Source organism: Mauremys mutica, chromosome 13 (genome assembly GCF_020497125.1).
Source record: "Mauremys mutica isolate MM-2020 ecotype Southern chromosome 13, ASM2049712v1, whole genome shotgun sequence".
Classification (NCBI taxonomy): Eukaryota; Metazoa; Chordata; order Testudines; family Geoemydidae; genus Mauremys; species Mauremys mutica.
The window spans coordinates 52,587,427-52,614,215 of NC_059084.1; the positions used below are offsets into that span (position 1 = coordinate 52,587,427).

The following is a 26,789-nucleotide window of genomic DNA, read 5'->3' on the forward strand; positions in this document are numbered from 1 at the left end:
CGGCATACATCCGGCCAATCGTGTGTCAGCCAGCGACTGGCTGCAGCCCTGAAGCATGAGAATGGATGAGAGTCGGTGACTTAGTGCAGAGGGGCAGAAGTTAGGAGTGTGCTGAGAGGAGGGCAGGGAATTCTGTTCTCCCTGTGGCCCCGGTGGAACAGAGATGATGAGGATGGTTGGGCAGAGGCTAGCTAGGAGCCGTCCCATGAGTGTGTGACGTCCTCGCCTCCATTCCTGACAGCAGCTGGATATCAGTGGAGCCGCCTCACGCTGGCGTGTGCTGAAGCTCTTGCTGGAGAGGCAGAGTGGCTAGTGACTAGGACAGGCCCCGGAAGACCTGTCGTTTCAATGTGGGCCATTTGCTTTGGCTGGTATTTTCAGGCAGTGCCCCTTAGAGGGGAAAGACCCCATATCCCATTCCCCACCCCTCTGAGCCAGCAAGTCCCTCAGCCGTGGGGATGGATTGGAACTGGCTAGAGGGGAGAGCTCCCATACTCCATTCCCTGACCCCCCATCCTGCACCGGAGAGAGGGGAAAGTCCTTGTATCCCATTCCCAATAACGGCCAAGACTTGATGCTTGGTAGGAAAATCAACCATCTTCTCACCCAAGCCCACCCATTGTCCTGTCGATGGACTTGCTCCCTGTATTTCCCCAGCCGGTGGTCCGAATAAATCCCCCAGGGCTAGACACACAAAACAGCAAGAGTTCTCACAATCAGCCAAGCTCTTTACTAGCAGCCCAGGGCGGACTGGAGAGGAAGTTTGAGTACATGATCATCTCAGCAACGCCATACAAAGAAGCTCGGCAGGAAATGAAAACAAATGATAAAATCTTTTCCAAAGCATAAATGAGCAAATCTCACATTTAAAAATGTTTAAAATAGGGAGATACACTTTGAAAGTCAGGTTAACAGAGCTAAGGGACAATATAAATGCAGATTGGAACAATAAAATGTAGGATCAGTCCAGAGCTGGTATAAATTTATAGCGTTTACAGCATGAAAGTCTAGTCTGACTTCCTGGCTATTACATCTGCCCTGCAATGAGCCCAGAACCTGTCTGTGACTAACGCCCGTCTTGTGTTTGGGTAATGCACGTCCTCCAGAACTGCTGTCACTGCATGAAAATCGGTGAGGTGGTGCTGGCTTCTACCGCCCGGGACCTGGCCGCCAATTCTGCAGAGCGGGGATGGGAAGAGACTGTGGCATGGAGTCATTTGTATGAGTCTCTTCAAGAGGCCAGACGGGACCATTCTGCTCTAGCCCAACTCCTGCATATAACACAAGCCAGAGAGTGTTGGCCACGGATCCCAGTCTTGATGTAAAGAGCACAAGTGAGGGGAAATCCACACACGCCTAGTTAACACCATCCAATGGTTAATTACTCTGACTGTTAATTTGCACTTTAGTGCTAGGCTGAATTTGTGTAGCATCAACTTCCACGCATCTGCCTTAAAGAACCCACCGCTATCAGAATGTGTTGGCTGGATTTTCAAAGGAACTAGCTGCCTAAATGCTATTGAATTTCAAGTGGAGATGGATGCCTCATTCCTCTAGGCTGCTTTGAAAATCCCAGTGTGTGGCAGCGAGTGTAAAATTCAATCTAGGGGATTTTAATGCACAATTCCCATTGATTTCCAAGGGAAGCAGGAGCCCAAAGCCCTTAGGTGGCTTTGAAAATCTCAGCCTCATTCTCTGTGCTTCAATTTCCCCCTTTCAAAATAGGGTTAATGGTAAAGCTGGTTTGTTCTGCAGAAAATTTCAATGAACACTAATTTTTTTTTAAATCACTTTTTGTTGAAATTTTCCCTGGAAAAAAATGTTTTAAAAAGTTGTTTTTGGTGTTTGACAACTGAAAACTGAAAATTTTCAGACAAAAACTGAAAAAATCTTGTGGCCAAAAACTTAAAAAACCCTGAAAATATTCAGTTTTTAGCCAAACATTTTGAGTTTCTGATGAAGATTTGAAGTTTTTTTTCCCTAGGAAGATGGGAACTTTCTGCCAAAAAAAATTGAAACCCTAATTTTCCATCAAAAAATGTTTCCACACATTTGTTGACCAACTCTACTTAACAAAAAATTCCTTGCCTCACACTGGGAGCTTATGAGGATAAATGTGTCAGTCTGTGGAGGGCGAAAGGGATGAGGGTCATGGAAAAACCAGGCTAGGTAGGTGAGATCCTTCTAAAACTTGCTAAGGGAAAGCACATCAGATCATTATACAACAGGCCTATATACAGAGGTGATATGGGGATCATTCATTGCATCATATTTCCTGCTGCATGGGAAGGTGAAGACATGACACCAGGTCTCTGAGGAATTCCCATCACTCCAGATTCCATCTGTCCTCTTTCCTTCCACTCCTGCAATGAGAGAGCAGGACGAGAGGGTCAGTTTACTGGTTACAGTACAGTCGGGTCTGGAGACCCAGGCAGGATGAGGGATTTCAGTGTGCTGGGTAGAGAACTAGGAATGGAAAGATAAACCAGAGCGTGGGAGAGATGGCTAGCCAGGTGCATAGCTACTGGCAAGGAAAGATGGATTGACAGATGTATGGACAGCGGGTATGATGGATGGATAGCTGTGTAGGGGGCTGGATGGACGGGGGTGTGTGTTTGGGTGTAGATAGATGTGTTTGGTAATGGACAGTGGGCAGGAAAATGGGTGGCTGGATAGCTGGCGAGTGAAAAGGATGGGTGGAGATGACTAAACAGATCCTGGGAAGGAAGGAGTGATAGAAAAGATGGATCCTTAGATAGATAACCCAAGTGCAAATGAAGGATAGAAGGTAACAGGTAGATAGATGACAGATATTGAGAAGAATGGATTGATGGATAATAGAGACTGTGGAGGGAAGGATGGACAGATGGATGGCTAGATTGGACAGAGAGAAAGATGCTCCGGAGGAGAAGATGGCTAGATAGCTACACAGGAGATGCTGCTGAGGAAAGGCTGGGTGGGGAGAGAGATTAGAGGGCGAAGGAAGACTGGCTGGCTGGCTGGCACAGATCCCCATCCCCTTCCCCATCCCACTCACTTTAGCTCTTCCACAGCCAGATGCTCAGTAGCAGGTTAACCGCCACTCCTTTCACAAAAACGATTCTCAGGCCCAGCAGCGTGAATGACAGGAGGTTCAGCTTCTCGTCTGCAAGGCAACAGGAAAGCAAAGGTCACAACAGATCAGACACACACACGCTACGGCTTCTGTCTGCTTCACTCCTGGCTCATACCCGGGGGCTAGATGCAGCTGGAAGCTACAAGGAATGGGATGACATTGACCCCACCAGAGACTAGCTGACCCTGTTCACAGAGGCTGGGATTTTCACAAGTTGGGTGCCCAACTCCCTTTGAAAGTCAGTCTCTAACTCCCTTCGGCCCACTTTGACAGTCCCAGATAAAGCTCTTTGCCTCAGAAATTCCTTGCAGCAGAGAGTTCCACAGGTTAAAGAAGTGGTGTCCCTAGCCTCTGTTTGCAAGAAGCTGGGATTGGGTGACAGGTTATCATCAGGTGATCCATGCCCTGTCTCTGGGGCACCTGGCACTGGCCACTGTCGGTAGACAGGACACTGGGCTACATGGACCTTTGGTCTGACCCAGTCGGGCCAGTCTTATGTAAATGCTTCCTCTTCTCAGTCCTAGCTTTGTCCTGGACACTGCATCCATACCTGTCTCAAAATTGTCATCCAGCTCTGTTATCCTGCAGGTGTCACCTGTAATTAAAAATAAAAATGCCCATCAGCTATTAATAGAAATAATCAAAACAATTTAAATTCACACAAGTATTTGTGTCTTTGTGTTTCGCATGTTTCCAGTGGCTGTGCTAAGAGGCCAGCTGAGAACAGGGCTCCAGTGCTAGGTGCTGTGCGCACACGGACTGAGGTTCAGAGTATCACAGATTTTATGGCTAGAAGGAATATTAGATCTAGTCGGACCCCCCGCATAAGACAGCCAGAGAATGTCTCCCAGGCACCCCTGTATTGATCCCAATCGTGTGTCTGAGGAAAGCACCTGCCAGGCGGACATCAGGCTTGGGCAGACATAGCCGGAGCTGAAGAATCCAGCCTTCCCCGGGGATTTTGTCCTAGTAGTTAATCACTCCTGCTGCTAGAAAGTTGTGCCTCAAATCTCATCTCAGCTTCTCTGGCTTTAGCTTGCAGCCGGGGGTTCCTGTTGTGCCTTTCTCAGCTAGGGGAAAGAGCCCTCCAGGCAGGGGCGGCTCTACGTTTTTGGCCGCCCCAAGCAGTCATGCCCGGGAGGCGCCCCGGAGCCGCGGGAGCAGCGGACCTCCCGCGGGCATGACTGCGGAGGGTCCGCTGGTCGCGCGGCTCGGCTGGACCTCCCGCAGCTGCGGGCGGTTCGCTGGTCCGGCAGCTCCGCTGGAGCTGCCGCAGTCATGCCTGCGGGAGGTCCAGGCGAGCCGCGGGACCAGCGAACCGTCCGCAGTCATGCCTGCGGCAGGTCCGCTGCTCCCGGGGCTCCGGTGGACCTTCCGCAGGCATGACTGCGGCAGGTCCGCCGGCCCAGCCTGCCGCCCCCCCGGGAAAGGGCCGCCCCACGCGGGTGCTTGCCCCGCTGGGGTCTAGAGCCGGCCCTGCCTCCAGGGCCTGCGTGTTCCACTCTGATCAAGCCACCCTGACCTTCTTTGTGGTCAGATAAACAGACTGAGCTGGCTGCAAGGGATCTCCCAGCCTTTCAGAGGATTTTCGTAGCTCTGTGTGCACCCTTTGAAATGCGGATGCTGGAGCTGGATGCAGGACGGGGGTCCCCCAGGCTGTGTACACAGGTAAAACCACCCCCCACCCAGTCCGACTCCCATCCCCCCGTAACAGGGTGGCACGCTCCCTGGGCTGCCGAGGACGAGCCCCAGCTGAGGTACCAGGAGTCAGGTGGAAGCACTAGCAGGGCCCAGCTGGGGGAAGGGCCAGAGGGGAATGCCTGTAGGAAACCCCTCAGTCACTGGGGCAGAGCCTGGCGGCAGGACAGGCCAGAAGGTTTTGTTTCTGGTAAAGAGTTTGGAAGGATAGTTTGGAGAGTTGTGACCCTGGCAGCGGTGGGCTAACAACTGACCCAGCCAGAGGGCTGAGCCACCTGTCAAAGAAACCCCCAGAGCGCTGCAGTGAGGGTCACTGGGCCGGGGAACACGCTAGCCCCGCCAGGAGCTGCACCGCTGCACGTGGCGCGAAGGGACGCCTCTGGGTGAGCAGGGCGCCTGCTGCCATGTCCAAGAGGGTATTAGCCCTTTTCGGTGCAGTGACTGTCACCGGGGTGGTGGGGGGGGACACGCTAGCCCTGCCAGGAGCTGCACGTGGCGCGAAGGGACACCTCCAGGTGAGCAGGGCGCCTGCTGCCATGTCCAAGAGGGTATTAGCCCTTTTCAGTGCAGTGACGGTCACCGGAGTGGGGGGGGGGGGACACGCTAGCCCTGCCAGGAGCTGCACGTGGTGCGAAGGGACACCTCCGGGTGAGCAGGGCGCCTGCTGCCATGTCCAAGAGGGTATTAGCCCTTTTCGGTGCAGTGACGGTCACCGGGGTGGTGGGGGGGGACACGCTAGCCCGGCCAGGAGCTGCACATGGCGCGAAGGGACACCTCCGGGTGAGCAGGGTGCCTGCTGCCATGTCCAAGAGGGTATTAGCCCTTTTCGGTGCAGGGCCACACTGGGAGCGGATGTTCGGTTGCTCGTCCGCCGTGACCCCACAATCCCTTTCAGCCTCGCTGCTCTCTGGGATACAGACCCTCGTTCCGTGGGATGGTCTGTGTTCCGAGATGTATCACTGTGCCTTGGGCCGTCTCAAAGTACGTTTTATGTGAATGGGCCCGGCTGGCCAAGTGAACCGCGGTGCCCTGGCCACCCCCTTGTTTACCGCTCTGCCAATCTTTGGGTCACCCACAAATTTTAAGAACAGAAATTTTATATTTACTTCCAGGTCATCGATAAAGAGATTTAATGGCATTTGCCTAGCACCAGTGCCTCTGGACCCCTCCTAGAAACAATTCCATTCACTGATGATTCCCATTGACGTCCGGCGGGACTTGGGTGCCTGACTCCTTTAGACAACTCTAAACCATATCAGCAATTCCATCACAAGACCCATCATCCCCACCACCAGCTCATCCATATCTCCCACACGTCAACACCAACGGGTCATTTCCTTGGTCACCACCAACCAGGGACCAGAGCCCAGCCTGCAGCCTAGAGACCACCTCCCAGCCCGCACATTTACCTTCCTCGTCACTGTCACTCATCTTGAAATCTCTATTTCCATGTGTAGCGAAACAGTCAAAGTTCTCATGCTCTTCCCAAAGCACCGTCCCATAGCTTGCTTCTGTTTTTTCGTTGTATGGGTTTTTCACCTGCACAATGGAGCCATTGCGTTCTGTTGTATCATCATATGATTTCCCAACTGAGATGCCATCAGGGGCGAAGTCCGTGATAAGGCAAGCTGAGAAATTTCCATCTTTGGACTTCAGTTGGTAGATAGAAGGTTCAGAGTCTGGGAGATCTGTGAAAGAGAAAAATCACATGGCCGGGGGTCAGTACCCACAGTCCTTGCATGCCTCCTCATCTAACTCTGAAAACCAGGCCCTGCAGCGAGAGACTTAAGATAACCTCCTCTTGGATAGACTAGACTGGGCAAGGGGCAACTTCCCCCCGGTCTACACGAGGAAGAGATTTCTGATAGTAGGCAGCTCTTTAATCTAGCGAAGGCTGAACAAAATCATAGATTAGAAAGCCAGGCACTGTTCTAATCTAGTCTGGCCTCATGTATTACATGGACAGGAAGAGTTGACTGAATTAACTCCTGTTTGAACTAGAACAGGGATCGGCAACCTTTGGCATGCGGCTCACCAGGGTAAGCACCCTGGACGGCCGGGCCGGTTTGTTTACCTTCCGTGTCTGCAGGTTTGGCCGATCGCGGTTCCCACTGGCCACGGTTCACCACTCCAGGCTAATGGGGCCTGCAGGCAGCAGCGCACAGGGGCGGCTCCAGGCCCCAGCACGCCAAGCGTGTGCTTGGAGCGGCAAGCCACGGGGGGCACTCTGCCGGTCGCCCCGAGGGTGGCAGGCAGGGTGCCTTCGGTGGCAGCCTGCGGAGGGTCCGCTGGTCCCGTGGCTTCGGTGGACCTCCCGCAGGCAAGCCGCCAAAGGCAGTCTGCCTGCCGTGCTTGGGGCGGCAAAATGCCTAGAGTCACCCCTGGCAGCGCAGGCCATGGGATGTGCTGGCCGCCACTTCCCGCCACCCCTATTGGCCTGGAGAGGGGAACCACGGCCAGTGGGAGCCGCGATCGGCTGAACCTGCCGACGTGGCAGGTAAACAAACCGGCCTAGCCCGCTAGGTGCTTACCCTGGCGAGCTGCGTGCCAAAGGTTGCCAATCCCTGAACTAGCGCATGTCTTTCTAGAAAAAGAGCAACCTTGATTTAAAAATTTCTCCTCCCCACACCTATTCGAATACCAGCTGATAATTACCACATAGACATCATCACTTCAAGTGGTGGATGTTTGTTTTTTTAATCTTTCTCCAAAGGTCAGATGCTCTAGCCAGTGGCTCAGTTGTCTGGCTTTTCTCTGTGTTCCCTTTGTTACGGGTTTGGGATACCCAGAAAAGTGACTCGCTCATCCCCATTCTGTACTGAATGTGTCCTGGTGTGGTGCAGCAGTTCTGCTCTCTGATCTCTGCTCATGGATGGCTAGATTTCAGTTTTAGACTATTTGGGAGACAAGGATAGGCCTTACAGAGGGAAAGATGGATGGATGGTTGGTTAGCTGTTGGAGGAGTGAGGATCAATGGGTAGAGCTCAAAGAGGAAAGAATGGATATGGTTGGGCGGCTAGCTAGCTATCGCCGGAGAAAGGCCAGATAGATTCTTCATTAGTGTTACAGTTAATCATTAGTTGCCTGACTCTGTGCTCCGTACCCCAAACCCTTGACTAGCACTAGCAGAGGCGGGTGGTGCATGGTGGTGGTGGTTTTTTCACTCCCTTTCTGACTGTTCAGTACTTTTGCAAATGGCTCACTGAGCAAATAATAATTCGAGGCTGGTTTTGCAGAGTGCAGCGCCTGTGACGCGTGTTTGTTTCTCAAGGTTACCCGGCGCGACCGGTGACTTTATTCTAGCTCCAAAGGCCGATTTCCTGTAACCGCCCACAGAATTCACACCTCGCTCTGAGACTTTGCAAGTTGTTTTGGTAAATAGGTGCTATTATAACCGCAGCCCTATCGCCCCCATTTCCTGTTATTCTCTATGAACAGAGGGCTTGTCGGAGCTGCTGCGTTCTGGTATCTCTGAGGTCCTTTATCTACAGAATGGGTGCAGGATGGACAGGGCTGGTCCCAACGGTACAAAACCTCCTGCCAACGGACCTCAACTTTCCACTGCCAGGGCCTTGCTAGCCTCACAGGGAAGTCCAGGGACCACTCAGTCCTTGAGCCGCCCCTTGGGAGGCCAGCCCCAGTGGTGACTCAGAGGTGAACGCCTGTTCAGTTGTGGCCTCAGACCAAATTTGTTCCATGCAGGCCAGTGTAGAAAACTCTCAGCCAGATTGGTGTGAGCATCGGTATCTGATTGCCCATCCTCTCCAAGCCAGCTATTCCCTCAGCCTCGCGCTGGATTGGTACGAGTGTCCTAGAAGTAACAGGCATCACATCCTATCCCCTGACCTCACCAGTCCCTCTGGATGGGAATCAGTGCCATGGACATCTGAAAGGCCCCTATTCCATTCCCCCAACTTTCCTGAGCCAGCCAGTCCCCCTGACCTGGGACTGGATTCCAACTACCCCCCAGCTATGAAAAGCCCCATATCCCATCCCAGATCTGGGGCCAATTGAAACCAGCACCCCCTAGAGATGAAAGGCCCTATATCCCATTCCCTGCCCCACTGAGCCATCCATTGTACATGGATTTTGCACAAAGATGTACACTACGAACATGTCACCTTACTTACTAGCATTTATTGTTAGTCTGGTCCCGCTCCCAAAAGTGAGTTTGTTATTTCCTCCATAATTCACACTCAAGGAAATGGCATTGCAAAAACAATCCCATGCCCCACCCCAACCATTAAAGGGCTGACATCCGCCTGGGGCACAGTTCAACTAGAGCTGGACAAATCATAGAATGATTTGGGGGGGAGGGGGTTCATTGGTCATTTTGAAAAGTCAAACCAAAAATGGTTTGTTTGGGGTCAGACGAAATGAAAAGTTTTGGTGAGTGGAAAAGTTTTAAAAAAATATTGGGGTCAAACAATGTTTCACTTGGACAAAACTTAAATGTTTTGTTTCAATTTTGCCAAGTATCAGGGGGGTAGCCGTGTTAGTCTGTATCCACAAAAACAATGAGGAGTCTGGTGGCACTTTAAAGACTAACAGATTTCTTTGGGCATAAGCTTTTGTGGGTAAAAAACCCACTTCTTCAGATAAATGGAGTGAAAATTACAGATGCCGGCATAAATATAAAATATGTATATATAACATTGGTTCTCCACTTGTAAGGTAACTCCCTTCTCTTCATGTGTCAGTATATTTATGCCGGTATCTGAAGTGGTTTTAGCCCACAAAAGCTTATGTCCAAATAAATCTGTTAGTCTTTAAGGTGCACCAGACTCCCCATTGTTTCAATTTTGACCACTTTTTAAAATGTTTTTGAATTTATTTAAATAAAATTAAATTAAACATTGAAGCAAAGTTCTTCCAGACTGAAAAGTCAAGAATTCATTTAAAAGATGTTGAAATGAAACACTGGGGGTTTTTTCTTCAGTTTTGGGTGGTTTTTTCTTTTTCCAAAGAACCATTTGCCACAACTGACAAACTCGCGAAATGCTAAGCAGTGTTGCCAGCTCTGCAATTTCTACCGAAAAAAGTTTCAGAAGAAGAATTTCTCCCCACTCTGTGTGTTAACCATTGACGCAGAAAGAAATTTCGTGTTTGCCCTTGTTTCTTGTATTTCTCCCCCCATCCTGATATTCTCTGTTTTAGAATCTGAAGACATCAGAATGCTGCATTTGTGACCTCCTAGTGTGGTGCGATGGAAGCGATTCTAATGGCACAACATCAGCGTTGTAACCTAACATTTAAGTTCCTATCTGGTGCCCTGCACCGTAGTAGCTGAGTTGCTCAGACAAGTTATCCTCCCACACCACTCAGTGGTATTCCCACTCCAGGGGAAACTGAGGCTCAGGTATTGTAAAGAAAGACGCACAAAGGGAGTTAGGCATAATTAACCCCATTGGCATTCACTAGGATTTGGTGCCTAAATCTCTTTAAAAGTCCCAGAGAAAGTGACTTGCCCACAGTGAGCCTGTGGCACAGTTAAGAACTGACCACAGGTCTTTGGGGTGCTATTTCCCCATCAGACCCAGTGTCCATATAGCCCAGGGCCAGCTGCTTCCTAGGAAGATATAAGGGTCTCCGCAATGGGCTGTCGTGGCTGGATGATTATACGTATTGATATCGAGTGTTAAGTTCCTTTATGCTTTTCAAAGCATCTTTAAACATCTGGCCCTTGTGAGACAATTTTCCCACAGCAGAAGTTTCTTCCTGAGGAACGTGTTAAACTCACGGTGGGGGGGTGGGGGTGGGGGGGGGAGGACAAATTCCTTGAAGGTAACTTTACATACATGCACAGGCTGAGAGTTGGGACCTGGGTGCCTAACTCCCTTAGGCTACATGCACACAAAGGACTCCTAGTGCAGACACCAGACATCAGCAAAGGTGCCCTTTGAGCCAGTGTAGCCAGGCCACCCTCGGAGAGACAAGCTCTGTCAGTAAAAGTGCAGCTTTGCTGCCCTAACCACAACTAAAGGAGGGACTTCGGCCAGCTCACCACGCCCCGAACCAACAGCGCTGGGCAGCCCAAGGCTGCAGTGTAGACCTGGCCTCTGGCTCCCCAGCCAGACACTGAAGGTGGGAAGGGATCACAAAATGCTCTAGCCTGCTCTGTAGAACACAGGCCAGAGAACCCCACACAGGCAAAACAACGTAATCCCCTTTGGGAACAAAGGATTGAGCTGGTACAACATCAATTGCTTTTCAATGAAACGAAAATATTTAAGCAATAAAGTTCTGCTTTCGGCGACAAACTTTGGCATGTTTGTTGAAGAGCCATAAACCTGACAACTGTTTGGGGGTTTTTGGGAGTTGTTTGTTGTGGCAAAATCCCAAACCGTTTGTTTTCAATTAACCATACTGGGTTGCCCAAACCAGAACAAATGGGGTGGGGGGAAAAGAGGGTTTGGTTTTTCAATGGAAACCAAACATTTCTGAAAAATATTTAGATGACGTTTTAAAAATTGCTGAACTTTTTTTTTTTAAACAGGGCACGGGGAGTACCAGCTCTAAAGCATATAATTTCCAAGCAGTGCCAAAAAGCTCCACTTAATCAAGTACAAAGAAGAAAAAAGAAAATGCACATAAACTAGAATATTTGTAGGTTGATCTAGAAAAGTCAAAAGAATGCTTTGGCCTAGATTTGGCTGCTTCAGGGCCTGGATACCTTGTTCACATTAAAATTCCTGGTTAGAGAAGAGATGATTTTACAAATCTCTGCCTTAATGGCTATTTTAATTAGGAAACTTACTTGGAAGCACTAAGAGTTCTGTTCCAGCCCCAAAGGTCACCGTCCTAGACCCGGTATTCCCACCCCAGTCTGAACCATTACAAATACCCTCCTCCAAGAATGAGTCAGAGAAACCACTCGGGGAAAGCAGCAGAGTCCTGTGGCACCTTCTAGACTAACAGAGGTATTGGAGCATGAGCCTTCGTGGGTGAATCCCCACTTCTTCGGATGCACTCAGGGAAACTCTCCTTTTCATATAGCACAGAATAGCGACTTCAGGATGAATGTGGTGGTTTCTCTGACTGTTCCCTCAACCTAGGTGCTTACATAGGTTCCAGCTTCACAGTATCTGGCCCCTCATAAAGTTGGATGGAGTTGATCCTCACAGATTCGAGTTCCATCAATTTCTCTATCTATCATTGCACTCTGGTTCCATCCTATGCTTTTCGTAGCCTGCCTCTCTGGGTCAGACTCACCTGGTTTGACCCTCCGCCTGCTCCCTCTTCTGAAGGTAAGCTTGTCATTTCCCCACCATCATTCACAGCCCAGCAAAAGCCTTTACAAGCATCCAAAACTGCACTTACACATTCTAGTGTTTCTGCCCCAAAATTACATGTTCTTAGTGCCAAAGTCGGAAACAGTCTAGGTACACTAGCTGAAATTTTTCATTCAAAATATTTTAGTTATTAGGCCATTTCATGAAAATGGATATTTGTCCACTTCTCAAACTGATTTTTTTCTTCATTTTTCGGGAAAAAAAAGTTTCAAATTTTAGTTGACCACGCCCTTCCCCCCCCCCACCAGTTTTAGTTCAGACATTTCAGTTTTCATCCAACATGTAAAATTTCCTCTACCAATTTGGAAACATGCTGGGAGTTGTCCAGACTCCATTTTGAAATGGAAAGAAGTTGCTTTCTACACTTTCCAGTTTGGAAAACATGGTTTAAAATATCCATGGATAAACTGTGCTCACTCTATGTACTCTCAATCATTCAGCTCTGGTTCCGGCAGAGAGTTCTCCTAGTCTGCCTCTCTCATTTCAGCTTTGTGGCTTGACGGCCAGCGCGGTTCCACTTCCAGCTGTAACCTGAGAGCCTCCACCTCCGGATTGCACACTCCAGGGAGCTTTCCCAGACCTAGTTCCATTTCCCAGAGTTTAGCTCTCGGTTACTTCGTCCTAGGGATACCAAGTGGAGGTGCTTGAAACCTCTCTTTGCTGCCTCTCTTCCCCCATACAATATGCCTGATTTTCAAACGTGGAAACACTGCCCTAGATTTTTTTCCAACCTGTCAGGGATGGTCTAGACTAGTGGTTCCCAAACTTGTTCTGCCGCTTGTGTAGGGAAAGCCCCTGGCAGCCAGTACGTCCCTCATCCCGCGCCGCTTCCCGCAGCCCCATTGGCCTGGAGAGGGGAACCGCGGCCAGTGGGAGCCGCGATCGGCTGAACCTGCCGACACGGCAGGTAAACACACCGGCCCAGCCCACCAGGGGGCTCACCCTGCCCAAGTGGCCGAACAAGTTTGGGAACCACCGGTCTGGATAATACCATGAGAGCAGGGGACTGGACTGGATGACCACACTTGAGCTTTTCATTAGCAATTCTTTGATTGCACATTTTTGTCACATGGCTGCTGTTGGTTTTTTCCCCCATAGCAAAAATTTGTACTTTGGAGCAGTTTCCATTTTGGAGGAAAAATCCGTTTTCTTCTATTTTGGTGGGACTGTGAAGATTTATTATGCTAAGCACATCACACTGCCCTCCTACCTCCTCCTCCCCTGCCCTGTCCTGCCCTCCTCACCCCCTCCCCTTCCCTTCTCCTTTCTCTTGGCTGATTCCCTCCTCACTAAATTCAGTTCAGAAACTCGTGGCACTAACACGCCATGTCCTGCCACCCCGTTGTTCACTCGGACCCCTTCCCTCAGCCTGGGCCCGTCTGCTCTCTTTCGACTGTCCGCTCCGTCTGTGTCTGTACAGCACCTAGCGCCACAGGGCCCCTTTCTGGGCTGGGCACTAGTGTCATAAACAGGATGAATAGTAACATAGGGGCAATTTTTATTCTTACCTGGCCTTAAACCTACATGGGAAGCCGCTTCAAGACAAACAGAATCCAGGCTAAACAAAAACGTCAAACCCTTGGGCGGGGGGAGTGGGAGAAGGAGAAGAAAAACTTACCCGGAGTCACTAGAACTTTGGTCCCCATTCCAAATATGAGTTTTCCTAGCCCCTCATTACTCACACTGTGACACCAGCCTCTACAAAATGGGAGGAGACTCTTTCAACTCCTGCTCCTCTTGGGTACGAAGTGGAGAAGCTTGTGAAATGCTCTCCCAGTGAAGGGCTGGGAAATCCCATTGGACATAACAATTTAACACATCTCTGGGGAACCAGGTGGGTGGGGAAAATCCAGCGATGCCTAAGAGATGGAGGCTGGGATTGACTGACCCAGTAATCCCGTATTCTTCTCTCACATTTTTCTTTCTGGAATTTATAGGATGACATGCAGAGAAATAAGTGAGGGTTCTAAGGCCGTGGTGGGTCAGCTAGTGCATTTCCAAACCATGCATGTGTCTGTCTGTCTAGCTACCACAGGGCTTTGCATTGGTGCCTGTCGCTATAGAACTGGCCATCTTCCAAGCTCGCATAGACACTAAGCGAGGTCCCTACAGCATAAGGCAAGGAAAAATATTGTCAGAGTGGATTTCAGCTAAATATGATCTACCAGCCCTCTGCGATACTACGGTGAGGAGTGGGGTATAGAGACTGACTAGACTAGATTCCAGCCCGTTATACTCCGGCTCCATTTACGTATGGTTTATAAAAGTTAAAGGAATGACTGAGAGGTGTTTATTGAATGGTTAAACAACTGTTCTTAGACTGTAAAAGAATCCAACAAGTCAGTAGCTAGCTCATAACCAGGAACTGTACCTTTCCTTAGCACCGTCTGCTAATGAGTTATAACCGTTCACGGTACATACTAACCGTGCCTTTGACAGGCTCATAAAACCCAATAACCCATTATTGACCCTGTCTACATTACTTATAAATAGAGCCTCAATATACCCATTTTGATTGCTCATTTTTGGTTCATAATGGGAGTTACCCAAATTCCATTTTGAAACTGACAGTTTAAAAGACAGTTTTCAAAACCTGGACATTTTGAAAGTTCATGGCTAATCAATGTGGTATCTATCCATCCTCCTTTCCATCCATAGATCTATGGATTCGCCATGAAAACCTACCACAAAATACCGAGACACTCACTTCAGTTCCATCACGTATCCTCCGCATTGCGGTTGATATTTTCAAAGTTAGGCAGCCAACTTCCATTGAATTTCAATGAGAATTGGTTGCCTCTCTCCCTGAAGCCTTTCTCCTTTCGTCCTTGTGCCGTACTCACATGGGTTCACCATCAGCTTGGTCCCTTTTCCAAACGTGAGCTTATCTCCTCTATAACTCACACAACCCAGGAAACCTTTACAAGAACTTTCTTCATGGCGCTGACCTTACCTAACATTCCGCTTGCACTTAAGTTTTTACGGAGTGTTTCCTACTTTGGACACAAAGCCTACAAGTCTGTTTCCAGCTGAGGTTCCAATGTGTCCATCATGGACCCTGTTTGATTTCAAAACCTCACAGGAACTGGAGCTGGAAAAGTTCCATCTAGGCCCATACTCCTGCCCTTGGCTGGTCCATCCCCCTACTTGCTAATGTATTAAAGGGCGAGGATGGTCTTGTGTTTGGGATGGGAGTCAGGAAATCTTGGTTCCGTTCCCAGCTGTACCACAGACTCCTTTAAGCTGACATTTTCAAAGCTGCCTAGGGGATTTGGACACCCAGACTCCCTAATGCCCAGTTCAGCTCCCCAATGGCTAAAGGAGGTGGAGAAGGATGGATGGTCCTTTGGTTAAAGCAGCACAGAGAGGTCAACTTACTTGGGGTAACAAGAAGTTTGGTCCCCGTTCCAAATAGGACTTTTCCATAGCCCTGTGTTATCTCACTGTGACACCAGCCTCTACAAAATGGGAGGGGACTGTCGCAATTCAGTCTGATTTTTTTTCAGGTGACATGAAATTTGTAAAACTATTTCGTTTCAACTGAGAAATCACATTACTCGAATCATTTATTAAAAGAACTGAAGAAATCCCTGGGGAAATCTGTCAAGAATCCAATATTTACCCAGAGACTGGAGTTTGACTGGGTGATTTACTAAGTAATTTCCTACCCTGACTCTTGTAAATCTAGGAATTATATGATCATGTGAAAAGATTCTGGGTAAAATTTTCAGATGCGCTTGAGTGAATTAGGAGCCAAAGTCCCATTTTCAGAAGTGACATGAGCCAGATTTAAAGGTATTTAGGCACCGAGTGGAATTTTCAACAACCCCTTGGCACCTAACACCCATTAACATCAATAGACATTAAGTGTCTAGGTGCTTTTGAAAAATGCCACTCAGCACCTTTGGCCAGACAGTCAAAGATATTTAGAAGCCCAAAGATGTGGATAGGTACCTAGTAGGATTTTCAAATGTGTCAAACCGAGTAAGGTGCCTAACTCCCATTGAATTCCCATCTGCATCTTTAGGCACCGAAATACCTAGGAAAAGTTGGCCGTCAGGAGCCCTTGTTTTGTTGAAAGTCACTGGGTCTTAGGATTCTAAGTCAAAGGATTTTTTTCCCCCTCAGCGTCCTGAGTCACTCGAAGATGGGACCCAAAGTCATTCATTTGAACGTTTTACTCCCTCTCACTAAATACAAGGGTTCATGCCCAGGTGGGGCACCTAATATAATCTCCAGGCCTCAAGATCCTACTTATCTGTACCCTGCCATCTGCATACGTACACGTCTAGTTACTCAGATCTGTCTGTCAATTGCAAGTCCCTCATTATTATATTTTCTCTCTCTCTTTCTTTCTTCCTTCCTTTCTTTCTTTGTGCAGCACTGCGGTATTGATCTATCCCCATGCATACCTCTTCCTAACCCTCTGTCTAGCTTTCTATCTTTCCAGCTGCAGGATCACTTAGGCATCTCTCTATAGTCCATGGACCATGAATCATTATCTTCTGCCCCCATCACACACACTCTTGTTCTGCTCTTATCATTTCATCGCTATTTTATACTCACCTGGCTTGACCGTCAGCCTTGTCCCCTTTCCAAACGTGAGCTTATATCCCCCACCTCCATAATTCACACAACCCAGGAAGCCTTTACAAGAACCTCCCTGACTGGGCTGATGTCTGACATGATTCTGCCCTCAGTTAGGGTTTCCAGAACATTGCCTGCTTTGGACAGCAGGTCTATAAATCCATTTCTAACTGGATTTCCCCATGTGTCCATGATGGACCCCTTTTCTGCCACCATCACATGGGAATTGGAGCTGGAAAAGATGCATCTAGTTCCATCTGCCGGGATTCCTAGGTCCCACTTAGTCTGTACGTGCTACGGCTAATGAAGTAAAGGGAAAGGCGGTTTTTGGTTTGGCTGGGCTGGTACAAAAGAGATCTGCCTTCAAATCCCAGCTTTGCCGTCACAGACTCTGTGTGACCTTGGTCAAGTTACATAAGCTGACATTGTCAAAGCTGTCTAGGCAACGTGGGTGCCCCATGAAAGCCTGGCCCACCCCCCACTGGGGTTATGTTCGGAGCACACATGCAGGGAAGTTAGAGTAGTTTATGGTTTATCTTTCTGGAAGATTGCAAAGTAACACTGCTTTATCTCTTAGACTCCACAACTCTCATCATCAAGAACCAAAACCAGCGAGACACAAAGCAGGCTTCTCCCTAAGGCAGAGAGGAACAACTCACCCCACCTTGCTCTGGGCTGGCTCTTTGCAAAGTAACTGCTGAGGATCATGCACTTCCCTCTGAGCCCCTAACCTGCAAGCAGCCCCCTTGGAATTGAAAGGGAAAGCTTGTCATTTTAGCACTGTTTCTCAGTACATCATAATTGTCTAAGAGGGATTAGGCAAATCAAACTCACCAGGGGTAGTAAGAAGCTTGGTCCCAGTTCCAAATACGAGTGCCCGTGCTCCCTGATTATTCCCACTGTGACACAAGCCTCTACGAAATGCAGGCAACAGTCCCTTTACCTTGTCATACAAAACAGGTCAGAGGACCGTGGAATGATTTCCCAGAGGAAGTGATGGGAAGGATCGTAAAAGGTCCCTGGTGAATATTAAGGGAACAACAGACCATTGGCACATGGATGGGGAAAGACCCGCCCAGCTCTTTCATCCCTAACTTCTGTAACTCTAGGATGTGTGTGATGACCCGAGAGATTCTCGCAATACATAGGAGGGTTATAAGCAGTGCATTCCCCAGGTAATATTAATCTTTCCCATGAAAACCAGCCACCGAATATGAAGCGCTGCATTCCAGTTCCATCATGCACTCTCCACAGTCTGCTTTTCTGGCTTTATCCGTGTCCTGCTAACCAGAGCTGACCCTTAGCCATGTCCCTCATCCAAACAGCAGCTGATCGGCTCCAAACTCCACACAGCCCAGGAAACCTTCACAAGCTTTCCTGACTGTCCTGCTCTCACCTACGATTCTGCTCGCAGTTAGCTTTTCTGGATTATTTACTATTTCCCGAATGTCTTGCGCCATGGAAACCATGGGGACATTTCCAGAGCTGCCTTTCAGATTTGGATGCTCAATTCCCATGAATTTGAATGACCCCAGAGTGTAAAAATCCCTTATACACCTGAGAGAATCTCAGCTCTGACCAACAGGGGGGGCAGGGATAGCTCAGTGGTTTGAGCATTGGCCTGCTAAACCCAGGGTTGCGAGTTCAATCCTTGAGGAGGCCACTTAGGGATCTGGGGCAAAAATTGGTCCTGCTAGTGAAGGCAGGGGACTGGATTCAGTGACCTTTCAAGGTCCCTTCCAGTTCTAGGAGATGGGTATATCTCCAATTATTACCTTTGCCTGTCTCTGACTGGCCCTCCCATGTGTCTATTATGAATCCTTTGTGCTTCACAGCCTCAGGAGAGTTAGAGATGGAGAAGGTCCCATCTAGTCCGTGCTACTATCCCCTGCCTCCAGCCAACCTCTCTCTATGCCTCAACTCCCCATCCGATACTATGGCCACCATCCCTCTCTGGCTAGATTTCTTAACTGAAGGTCAGACCAGACAAAGGTGCAAAATACTTCGCATTGGGCAGAGCTTATGCCTGAGTATTATGAGGTTATACCCCTTCTAAATATCTTAGTTTGTATGTACATGAACTGTTGATGTCCTCATTATCCAAACAGATATAACGATATCCTGATTAAAATCCTACTAAACTCCCTTCGGTAATATTTTCTGGCAAGAAGTTCCATGGTTTTAAATTTTCCACTCATTATCTTACATCTCTGTGTCACTGTATAATATCTGTCCTTTCTGATATCTATCCATCCCCCATCCCAGCCTTCTGGCTACAATCGATCCTCACAGTGGTGTCTCATCACTTTGGGAAGCTAGTCCCTCTGTCACCATTATGAAAATGTTCATCCTCAGTGTATGTTATCCCAGCTCCCCAAACAAACCATCTTCCCCCTTTGAGGTGAGCGATATGGGATTGTATGTAGCTCACTCACTTGGTCTCACTGTCAGCTGTGTTCCTCTCCCAAAGGTGAGCTTGTTTATAGATGCCCCCAAACTCACCCAGTGGTGGATGCTATAACGCAAACCATCACTGCACACATCAACACAAACCCCTTCTCACTTTCTTCTCAGCTCAGCTGTCCCTGGGATTCCAAGTTTAGCTTGGGGTCCTAATGGTACTTTAACACCCTTGGATTGCAAAGTACCTCAGGACGGTCTTTCGGATCTGTGTTTGTACCGCACCTAGCACAGTCAGCTCCTCCTCTTTCCCAGGCTACGGTAGCACAAACAGCCAATAACAACTCGGGATGTAAGTACACTGCACAATGCTGTTCAAAATAAAAATGGCTTATTGGTGAATTTCTGTTACCGCAATGGCTGGTCTTTTCTGTTCTCTCAGGTCCATCTATCTATAGAGGTATGTGATTTCTGGCTGCCTCGCAGGCCTTCATACAGTGATGCTCACAACAGCCCGGTGACAAAGGAGAAACATTATTTTGAGGAACTGAGTCACAGAGAATAAATGACTGGCTCAAAGTTACCAAGTGAGTCAGCCGCGGGGGCAGGAATGGAACCCAGGAGTCCTGTCTCACATGGCAGTGTTTTAACTACTCCAAGCATGTGCAGTCTAAACTTGGCTGTCAGAGGTACCTGCCTCTGGTTCAGGCCTACCCCAGATCGGAGGGGAGCTCCCTTATCAATATTAGCCCAGTGGGTCGGGTAGGAGACCCACATCCAATTCCCTTCTCTGCCTGGTGTGGAGATGGGATTTGTTCCCGGCTCTCGCACTGCCGCAGAATGCTGTAGACTGGGCTCTGGGAGAGCGTGGGAGTGGGAGAAGGCTTTCCCATTCTCGCCGGTTGAAGCTGTTCCACTTTTTATAGCTAGTTAAGTCACTGGCGCGGGGGCTTGAACGCAGGCCTCAGACATCCACGCCCTAAACCCTGGGCTAGAGCCTCACAAGCCGGGCGAGGTTAGAGCTTTTACCGGCCCAACTCCCGCCGGTGAAAGAGGCCAGGTTTCAAGTTACACCGAGCTCGTCTTCAGGTCTGGGAACGGTGCTCAGAGCAGCACAGCTAACTCCAAGGTGGAGCAGACGGTTTTGTAGAAGTAGATAGTCACTGGGCCAGGCGAAGAGTGAGACTGACTATGCACAGGCCGTTCGTGGGCCCATCCATAGTCATTCATGATGGCAACGGCCACTACCAGAGAAAAGAGACTGGGGCAGACAGACCCCAGGTCTGCTCCAGCCGGGCAAGGCTCTCAGTCACCTTCTAGCACGTCCTCCTGCCACCGACCCCTGTAATGGCTCGTGGTGAAGGGCCAGAGCCGCAGGAGGCCTCAGGCGGCACAGCTCCTTTGGGGTCAATGGCCAAAACACAACCGGCTAACGGGGAAAGCGCTGCCCAAGCCTCCAAAGCAGATTAAACAAAACGAGTCTCTTGGGAACAGTGAACCTACCTGGAGAAACCACAAGTTTAGTCCCAGCTCCAAAGAGAAGCTTATTGAATCCCCCAGTCCTCACTGTGACACAAACCTCTACAAAATGGTGGGGCGGAGGCTAGCGTCCTGGACTGGGTGTGGAGCTCTGTCCGTGCACAGGAGGCACTGAACAGTGGAATGACCCACCGAGGGAAGGGGATGGAAGCCCCATCCCCCAGGACAGGTAAATCTGGCTACCTGTTCTTGCACCTCTCTCGTTATCTGTCCTTCCATCCACAGCATCTATGCCCTTTATTTCATCTGCATTATCCATCTGTCTTTCCAGCTGGGGTATCTTTCACCGCAGTATCTCCGTCCATCTGTCTGTCTTGGTATACATATGACCCTTCTTCCCATGATTTCTGAGCACCTGGGGAGTCTATTGCATCTCTTGTCATTTAAAAAGACTTCTTACTTTTTTGCTCAGTTTCATCCCATTATTCCAGCCCCTCCAACAAATTAAGTACCCCCCTCTGGTGTCTGCACCCTGCATATTAACCCATATTCCTCATCTTACTTCTCACTTACTGGGTTCCACCTTCACCTGGGTGCCACTCCCAAAGGTGAGTCTGGCTCCTGAGCCTCCTAGTTCACACAGTGATTTTGGATGCAGCCAAAACTCCACTTCCCTGCTTTTCTCCACTGAGTTCCTCTTAGCAACGAGGCTAATGTCCAAGCTCCAGCGACATATATGTCTATATACACTTACAGTTATATATAAAGAGAATATATGTGTAATCTCTCTCTCACGTGCACACACACACAGTACAGTAACACACTTAGAGGTCCAAACAAAACCGGAAGCACAGTGTGTACAAACTGAAGAAGAGACACCCTCTGCCCCAAAGATCCTACAGTGGAAACAGATATGAAAGTACCTGTTATGAATTTGTAGAGGAGGAGCTGAAGCACCAGGAATAATTTGTCCCAGATCACACAGGGAGACACTGGCAGAACTGGAAAGAAACCCCAGTTGTTCTCAGTCCCTAGCCACTGCCTTAGCTACAAGACAATTACCACTCTCTAGAAAAAAATATCTGTGTAGGGCTAAGAAAACAAAATTGATTTCCTTATTAGAGCTGGTTGGAAAAATTTCAACTGAATGAAAACTTTCATGGAAGCTGCCTGCTTTGCTCTATTTATTTATTTATTACTCTTCTTTGGAAAACCCAAAGAACTTGAAAATCAAAAATTGTTGGGTAAAAACTTTCAGCTGAATATTTTTGGTTTTCAGTTGCTGGCAATAGAGGAATTATTGATGTTTAGATTTTTCCACTAAAAAGTTGACCTTTTCTGATGCAAATTCCAATGAGAACCAAAAAAACTCTGTTTTTTGTTGAAAATTTTCATGAAAAATATCCTTCAATTTTCTGCCCACATCTAATTATTACTGATTTTCTCAAACCCGCCAATGAACATCCCAAGGGCATCTTCAGGTCTAGTGTAAATCAACATAGCTCCATACTCAACTGAGCGTCAATGTATCCTGATTTACACTAATGGGGAGAATTGCCCTACACGCCTGTATGTAATTCTACTCTTAATGAAGCTGACAAACCAGTTTTAAAAAAAACCCTGGGGCATTCAACATACCTGGCGATACTAGAAGTTTGGTCCCTGCTCCAAATGTGAGTTTGCTGTAACCCCCTGTGTTCACACCCTGACACGAGGCACTACAAAATGGCGTGTGGGGTCATGGGAGACCAGTTAGGGCAACACACAGAAAGTATTGGTTTGCGGATGGCATCTCATGGAAGTGGGTGGAATCCCTGACACTTGGGTTATTTAAAATAATGGTTCCACTTTATCTGCCTGCCTAATCTCCATTTGCTCTAACGATGCCCATCGGACACGACGGTGATGGGAATCCATGGGACAAAGATGACAGATTGGACGTCACTGACACCGTCACTGCTACAACACCAAACATACATTCACTAGTCTGTTGCCCCCCTACATTGCCCTTAAAACTCCCTGGGAATCCAGCCGCCCTAGCCACGGTCCAAAGGAATAAAACTCTGGCCTCTCACTTGGTTTGACAAGCAGCCGGGTCCCTTTCCCAAAGCTGAGTTTGTAGTTGTTGATGTTCACACAGTGATTTCTGGTACAACAAGAACGTGCTCAGAATTGTCCACACACACCCCTGCAACTTCCACTCTCCCTCCTCCAAATTCCTTGCCTGCCTCCCTGAACTACAAGAGGCCAGTTCCCCTTTCACTGACAGGGGCGTAAATCAGGAGGCCGCCACTGGAATCGTGGAATTATTACTGGCCTATCCCTGGTGTGAGAAGAATCAGACTCACGGCACTTATTCCACACGGGCCAGATCTTCACCTGGTGTAAATCAGTGTCATTCCTGGGACTTCTAAGACTAATACCGACTCTTTAGACACAGTGTTGTTGTAGCCATGCTGGCCCCAGGATATTAGTGCGATGAGGTGGGTGAAGTAATCTCTTTTATGGGACCGGCTCCTGTTGGTGGGAGACACAAGCTTTCGAGGGCCTGAAGAGCCCCGCGTAGCTCGAAAGCTGGTCTCTCTCGCCAGCAGAGGCTGGTTCAATAACAGATGTCACCTCTGACCTTTACAACCCGTTTCATCCATAGCTCTCAACATGCTTTGTGCACTGTTATTCCCTTCTGTAAAATGGGGCTAAAGAGGCACGGAGGGGAAGGAACTAGATGGTAAGTGAAGTGAAGTGACATTGATTTACACCAGCTGAGGATTTGGCCCACATATTCTTTGCAATGAGCTTTGAAAACACTTGCAAGGATCATGAGCACTAAATCTTATCTCACTCTTTCTACCACTTTAGCCACCCACCTCTTTCTATCGATCATTGTCTGTGCCTCTATTTATCCTTCAGTCCATCACTCGTTCCCCTTCCATTGGGCCGCTTCTCCGGCCCTTTCACTCTCTCCGTATTTATCACGTAGTAAATACCCTGGCAACTGCCACATAGGTCTGCCCGTCTTTTCTTTCTCTCCTCGCTGCCCGTTTCCATTCCATGGCTTCTCCACTGGATATCGGCTGACAGCCACATTCTAATTCTTCACATTACATCAGCGGGAGCAGGTGGAACACTAGCTATGACTAATAGTATCAGAGGGGGAGCCGTGTCTGCTGCTTTTACAGATCCAGACTAAGAGTCCTGTGGCACCTTATAGACTAACAGACGTATTGGAGCATGAGCCTTCGTGAGTGAAGACCCACTTGCATCCGATGAAGTGGATATTCACCCACGAAAGCTCATGCTTCAATATGTCTGTTAGTCTATAAGGTGCCACAGGACTCCTTGCAGCTATGACTAATGTATTAACTACTCTTTTCCCATCACTTAGCAGTGCACATTGCTGCAAACAGATGAGATTCCCCCCGTTAATCAGTGCATTATTTATTCATATCATGAATAATATTTTCCACATCTAACTCCCTGACATTGTTCTGTCTGTTAGGGGTTTTTATACCTACTGGCTTCAACTGAGAACTTTGTGCCTGTCCAAAAATAAGATTGTTTCTGGCATAGCCCCATTGTGCTGTCAAAAACAGGCCTGTGTTTCCTCAGAACCCATTGCTCATTTTGAATCCTGAAACCAATATTTTTATCTGTCTCTTACGCTTCGAGCTTCTGATATGACCTTTTTCTGTAGCTTAACCTGTCATTGAATTCATAAAATACTTTAGAGAGGAGGGCTGGGAGTGTCAAAGGGGCTGAAGAGAGTTATTGATAACAATACCTGCTTCTTACCATGAGTAGATCTGACCGCACTTTTCGAAGGAGGTCAGCATCTGTATCCCCATTTTACAAATGGGGAAACGGAGGCAGAGGGTGGTGAAGTAAAAGGTTACTGGAAGAGTTCTGACAAGAACCCACATCTGCTGAGTTCAACTCCAATACACATGTCATTATATTCAAGTTTCCATTTAAATTAAAGGGAGACGAACTCAGTCCCTGAGGCAGCTTTGAAAAAGCCAGTCAAGAGAATAATAGGGGACATACTACAGGCATATAACATGAATGTGAGAGATGGTCGATCTGGCACATCTATTTACCCAGCCTCTTAAGCAATGGAACAAGCTACCATGGGAAATGGTGGGTTCTCCACTCTGTGGTGGCTTCAGACGGCTTTCTGGAAGATATGCTTTACCCAAACGCTAGTTATTGGGCTCAGGGCAGGGGTAAATGGATGCAATGCTATGGCCTGTGTTATCCATATCCTTCTGCTATGAAAATCTATAGTACAAGAACAAGGAGACGTTCAAAGAAATTGAAAGGCAGCAAATGTAACACTGCTAAAAAGAAATACTTTTTTCCCATTGAACTGGGGGACTGCTCATATGCAGAGCCAAGACCATGCCCACCTAAGTGAGTTTACTGGGGTTTTCAAAGCTGCCTGAAGGAGTCAGATGTCAGGTTCCCATTACAAATTAATAGGAATTGGGTGTCCAAATCCCCTAGGTGGCTTTTAAAATCTCAGCCACCGTGTGTGTGGGGAAATGATTAATGTCTCCATTTTACAGCTGGAGAACTGAAACAGAGATTGTAGCTGGGATTTTGACACTTAACTGCTATTGAGTTTCAATAGGACCTGAGCACTCAAATCTCATAGGCTCTTTGGAAAATTCCAGCTTAAGTGACTTGCCCCAAAAGGGTAAATAAGGGAATTGAACTTTGCTCTGCTTAGTCCTAATCCCACCTCAAACTCCCTGACCTTCTTAGTTCTCCTTAACCCTATTTACATCCAACATGGACAACTCTAAGCTGTTCCCTGCTCTGCTCCACTTCACGCTCATCGGACACTTTTACGTTCTCGTGCCACGTCTCACTTACTTGGCTTCACTCTCAGCTGGGTTCCATCCCCAAAGATTAGTCCAGTCCCTGCGCCTCCATAATTCACACAGTGGTTGACAGCGTGACAGAAACCCTCACTCTGCATCCACCACCATCTCCTCACTGAGTGGTCAGTGGAATCTTTGCTAAGTGCAGGGTATAAGGCAGACAGTTATGGACTCTACAAAATGACCTCTTGGATCCACAAAAGCCTTTCTAGGATATGTTGATAAATAGGAACGTGTTAGTCCTCTGCCCATATATTTTCCATTATCTCAGACAGATCAGAGTGATTCTTCCCTCACTCATCCACATGTAAATCAGAAATAATTTTACTGAAGTCAATGGAACTGGTTCTCTTTCCACTCATCCCAGTGCAAATCAGGAGTACGTCCATTGGAGTCAATGTCACTCCCATTTCTATAACCTAACATAACTTAGATCAACATCAGGTCCAGCTACTCGCAGAGAATAGAATTTCAGCTCACCTGGGGTAACTAGAAGTTTAGTTCCACTTCCAAATAGGAGTTTCCCCCTTGCTCCAGAATCAGCACTGTGACACAGACCTCTACAAAATAGCGTGTCTAAGTCAAGACCCAATGGTCTTCAAGGGACAGCAATATAGGACAGTGAGATAGTTGTGGGGGCCCCAGCACCTAGGACATGGACCGAAGAGAGACCTGGGGGTTGTGTCATAGGCCAGGGGATTGGACTGTTAAACCTGGGGTGAAAGTCTGGACCTTTGAAGTCAGTGCAAGTTTTGGCCATTGACTTCATTGGAGCCTAAATTGTAACCCTGGGTAATATATTGCTGGGAATTGAACTTTTCCACCTCAGACTGACAGTGAGTGAAGAGATGCTGTTCAGAGACTTATAAATACTGGAGTGATAAAGACACTAGTGGGGTGTTACCAAGGTGGAGAGTAGAGAAGACCTAGAGAATCTACAGTGGTTCTCTGGATACCTAGAGTGATGGCAACTCAAGAGATAGCCACTTATTTTCTTGTTTATATCAGCATCTAGCATGTGTTGCATGATCACTCAAGTGCCAAATATACAGACACTTCCCCCCTGTTACATTTAAACATTGAATGCAACTTTCTTGGTTTAACAAGAACCCTCATCCCATTCCTAAACATGACTTTGAAGCTACTAGTATGCAAAAAGCAATTATTATTGCAGCAAAAACATGCCTAGATATCGACTTCTTTCTCTTTCAATTGCAATACCTCTATCCATCCTTCCATTCAGAGTATCTATCTCTATATAGCCTGATAAATCAAAGTGCTTCCATCTCTAAATGCTGTAAGATAAATATTCAAGGCATATTTGACATCCATACG

The 26,789-nt window shown here is 48.0% G+C and overlaps 1 gene segment (V, D, J or C); it reads right to left on the reverse strand.

The window, feature by feature from the left end:
• Window positions 1-715: 715 nt before the first annotated feature.
• The window catches only part of LOC123348177, a 134,289-nt gene continuing 108,215 nt past the window's right edge, over window positions 716-26,789 (reverse strand). Inside the window, 4 exon segments of the C gene segment in view lie at window positions 716-2,363; window positions 3,038-3,145; window positions 3,666-3,710; window positions 6,223-6,501. Coding sequence covers window positions 3,039-3,145; window positions 3,666-3,710; window positions 6,223-6,501 — 431 coding nt within the window.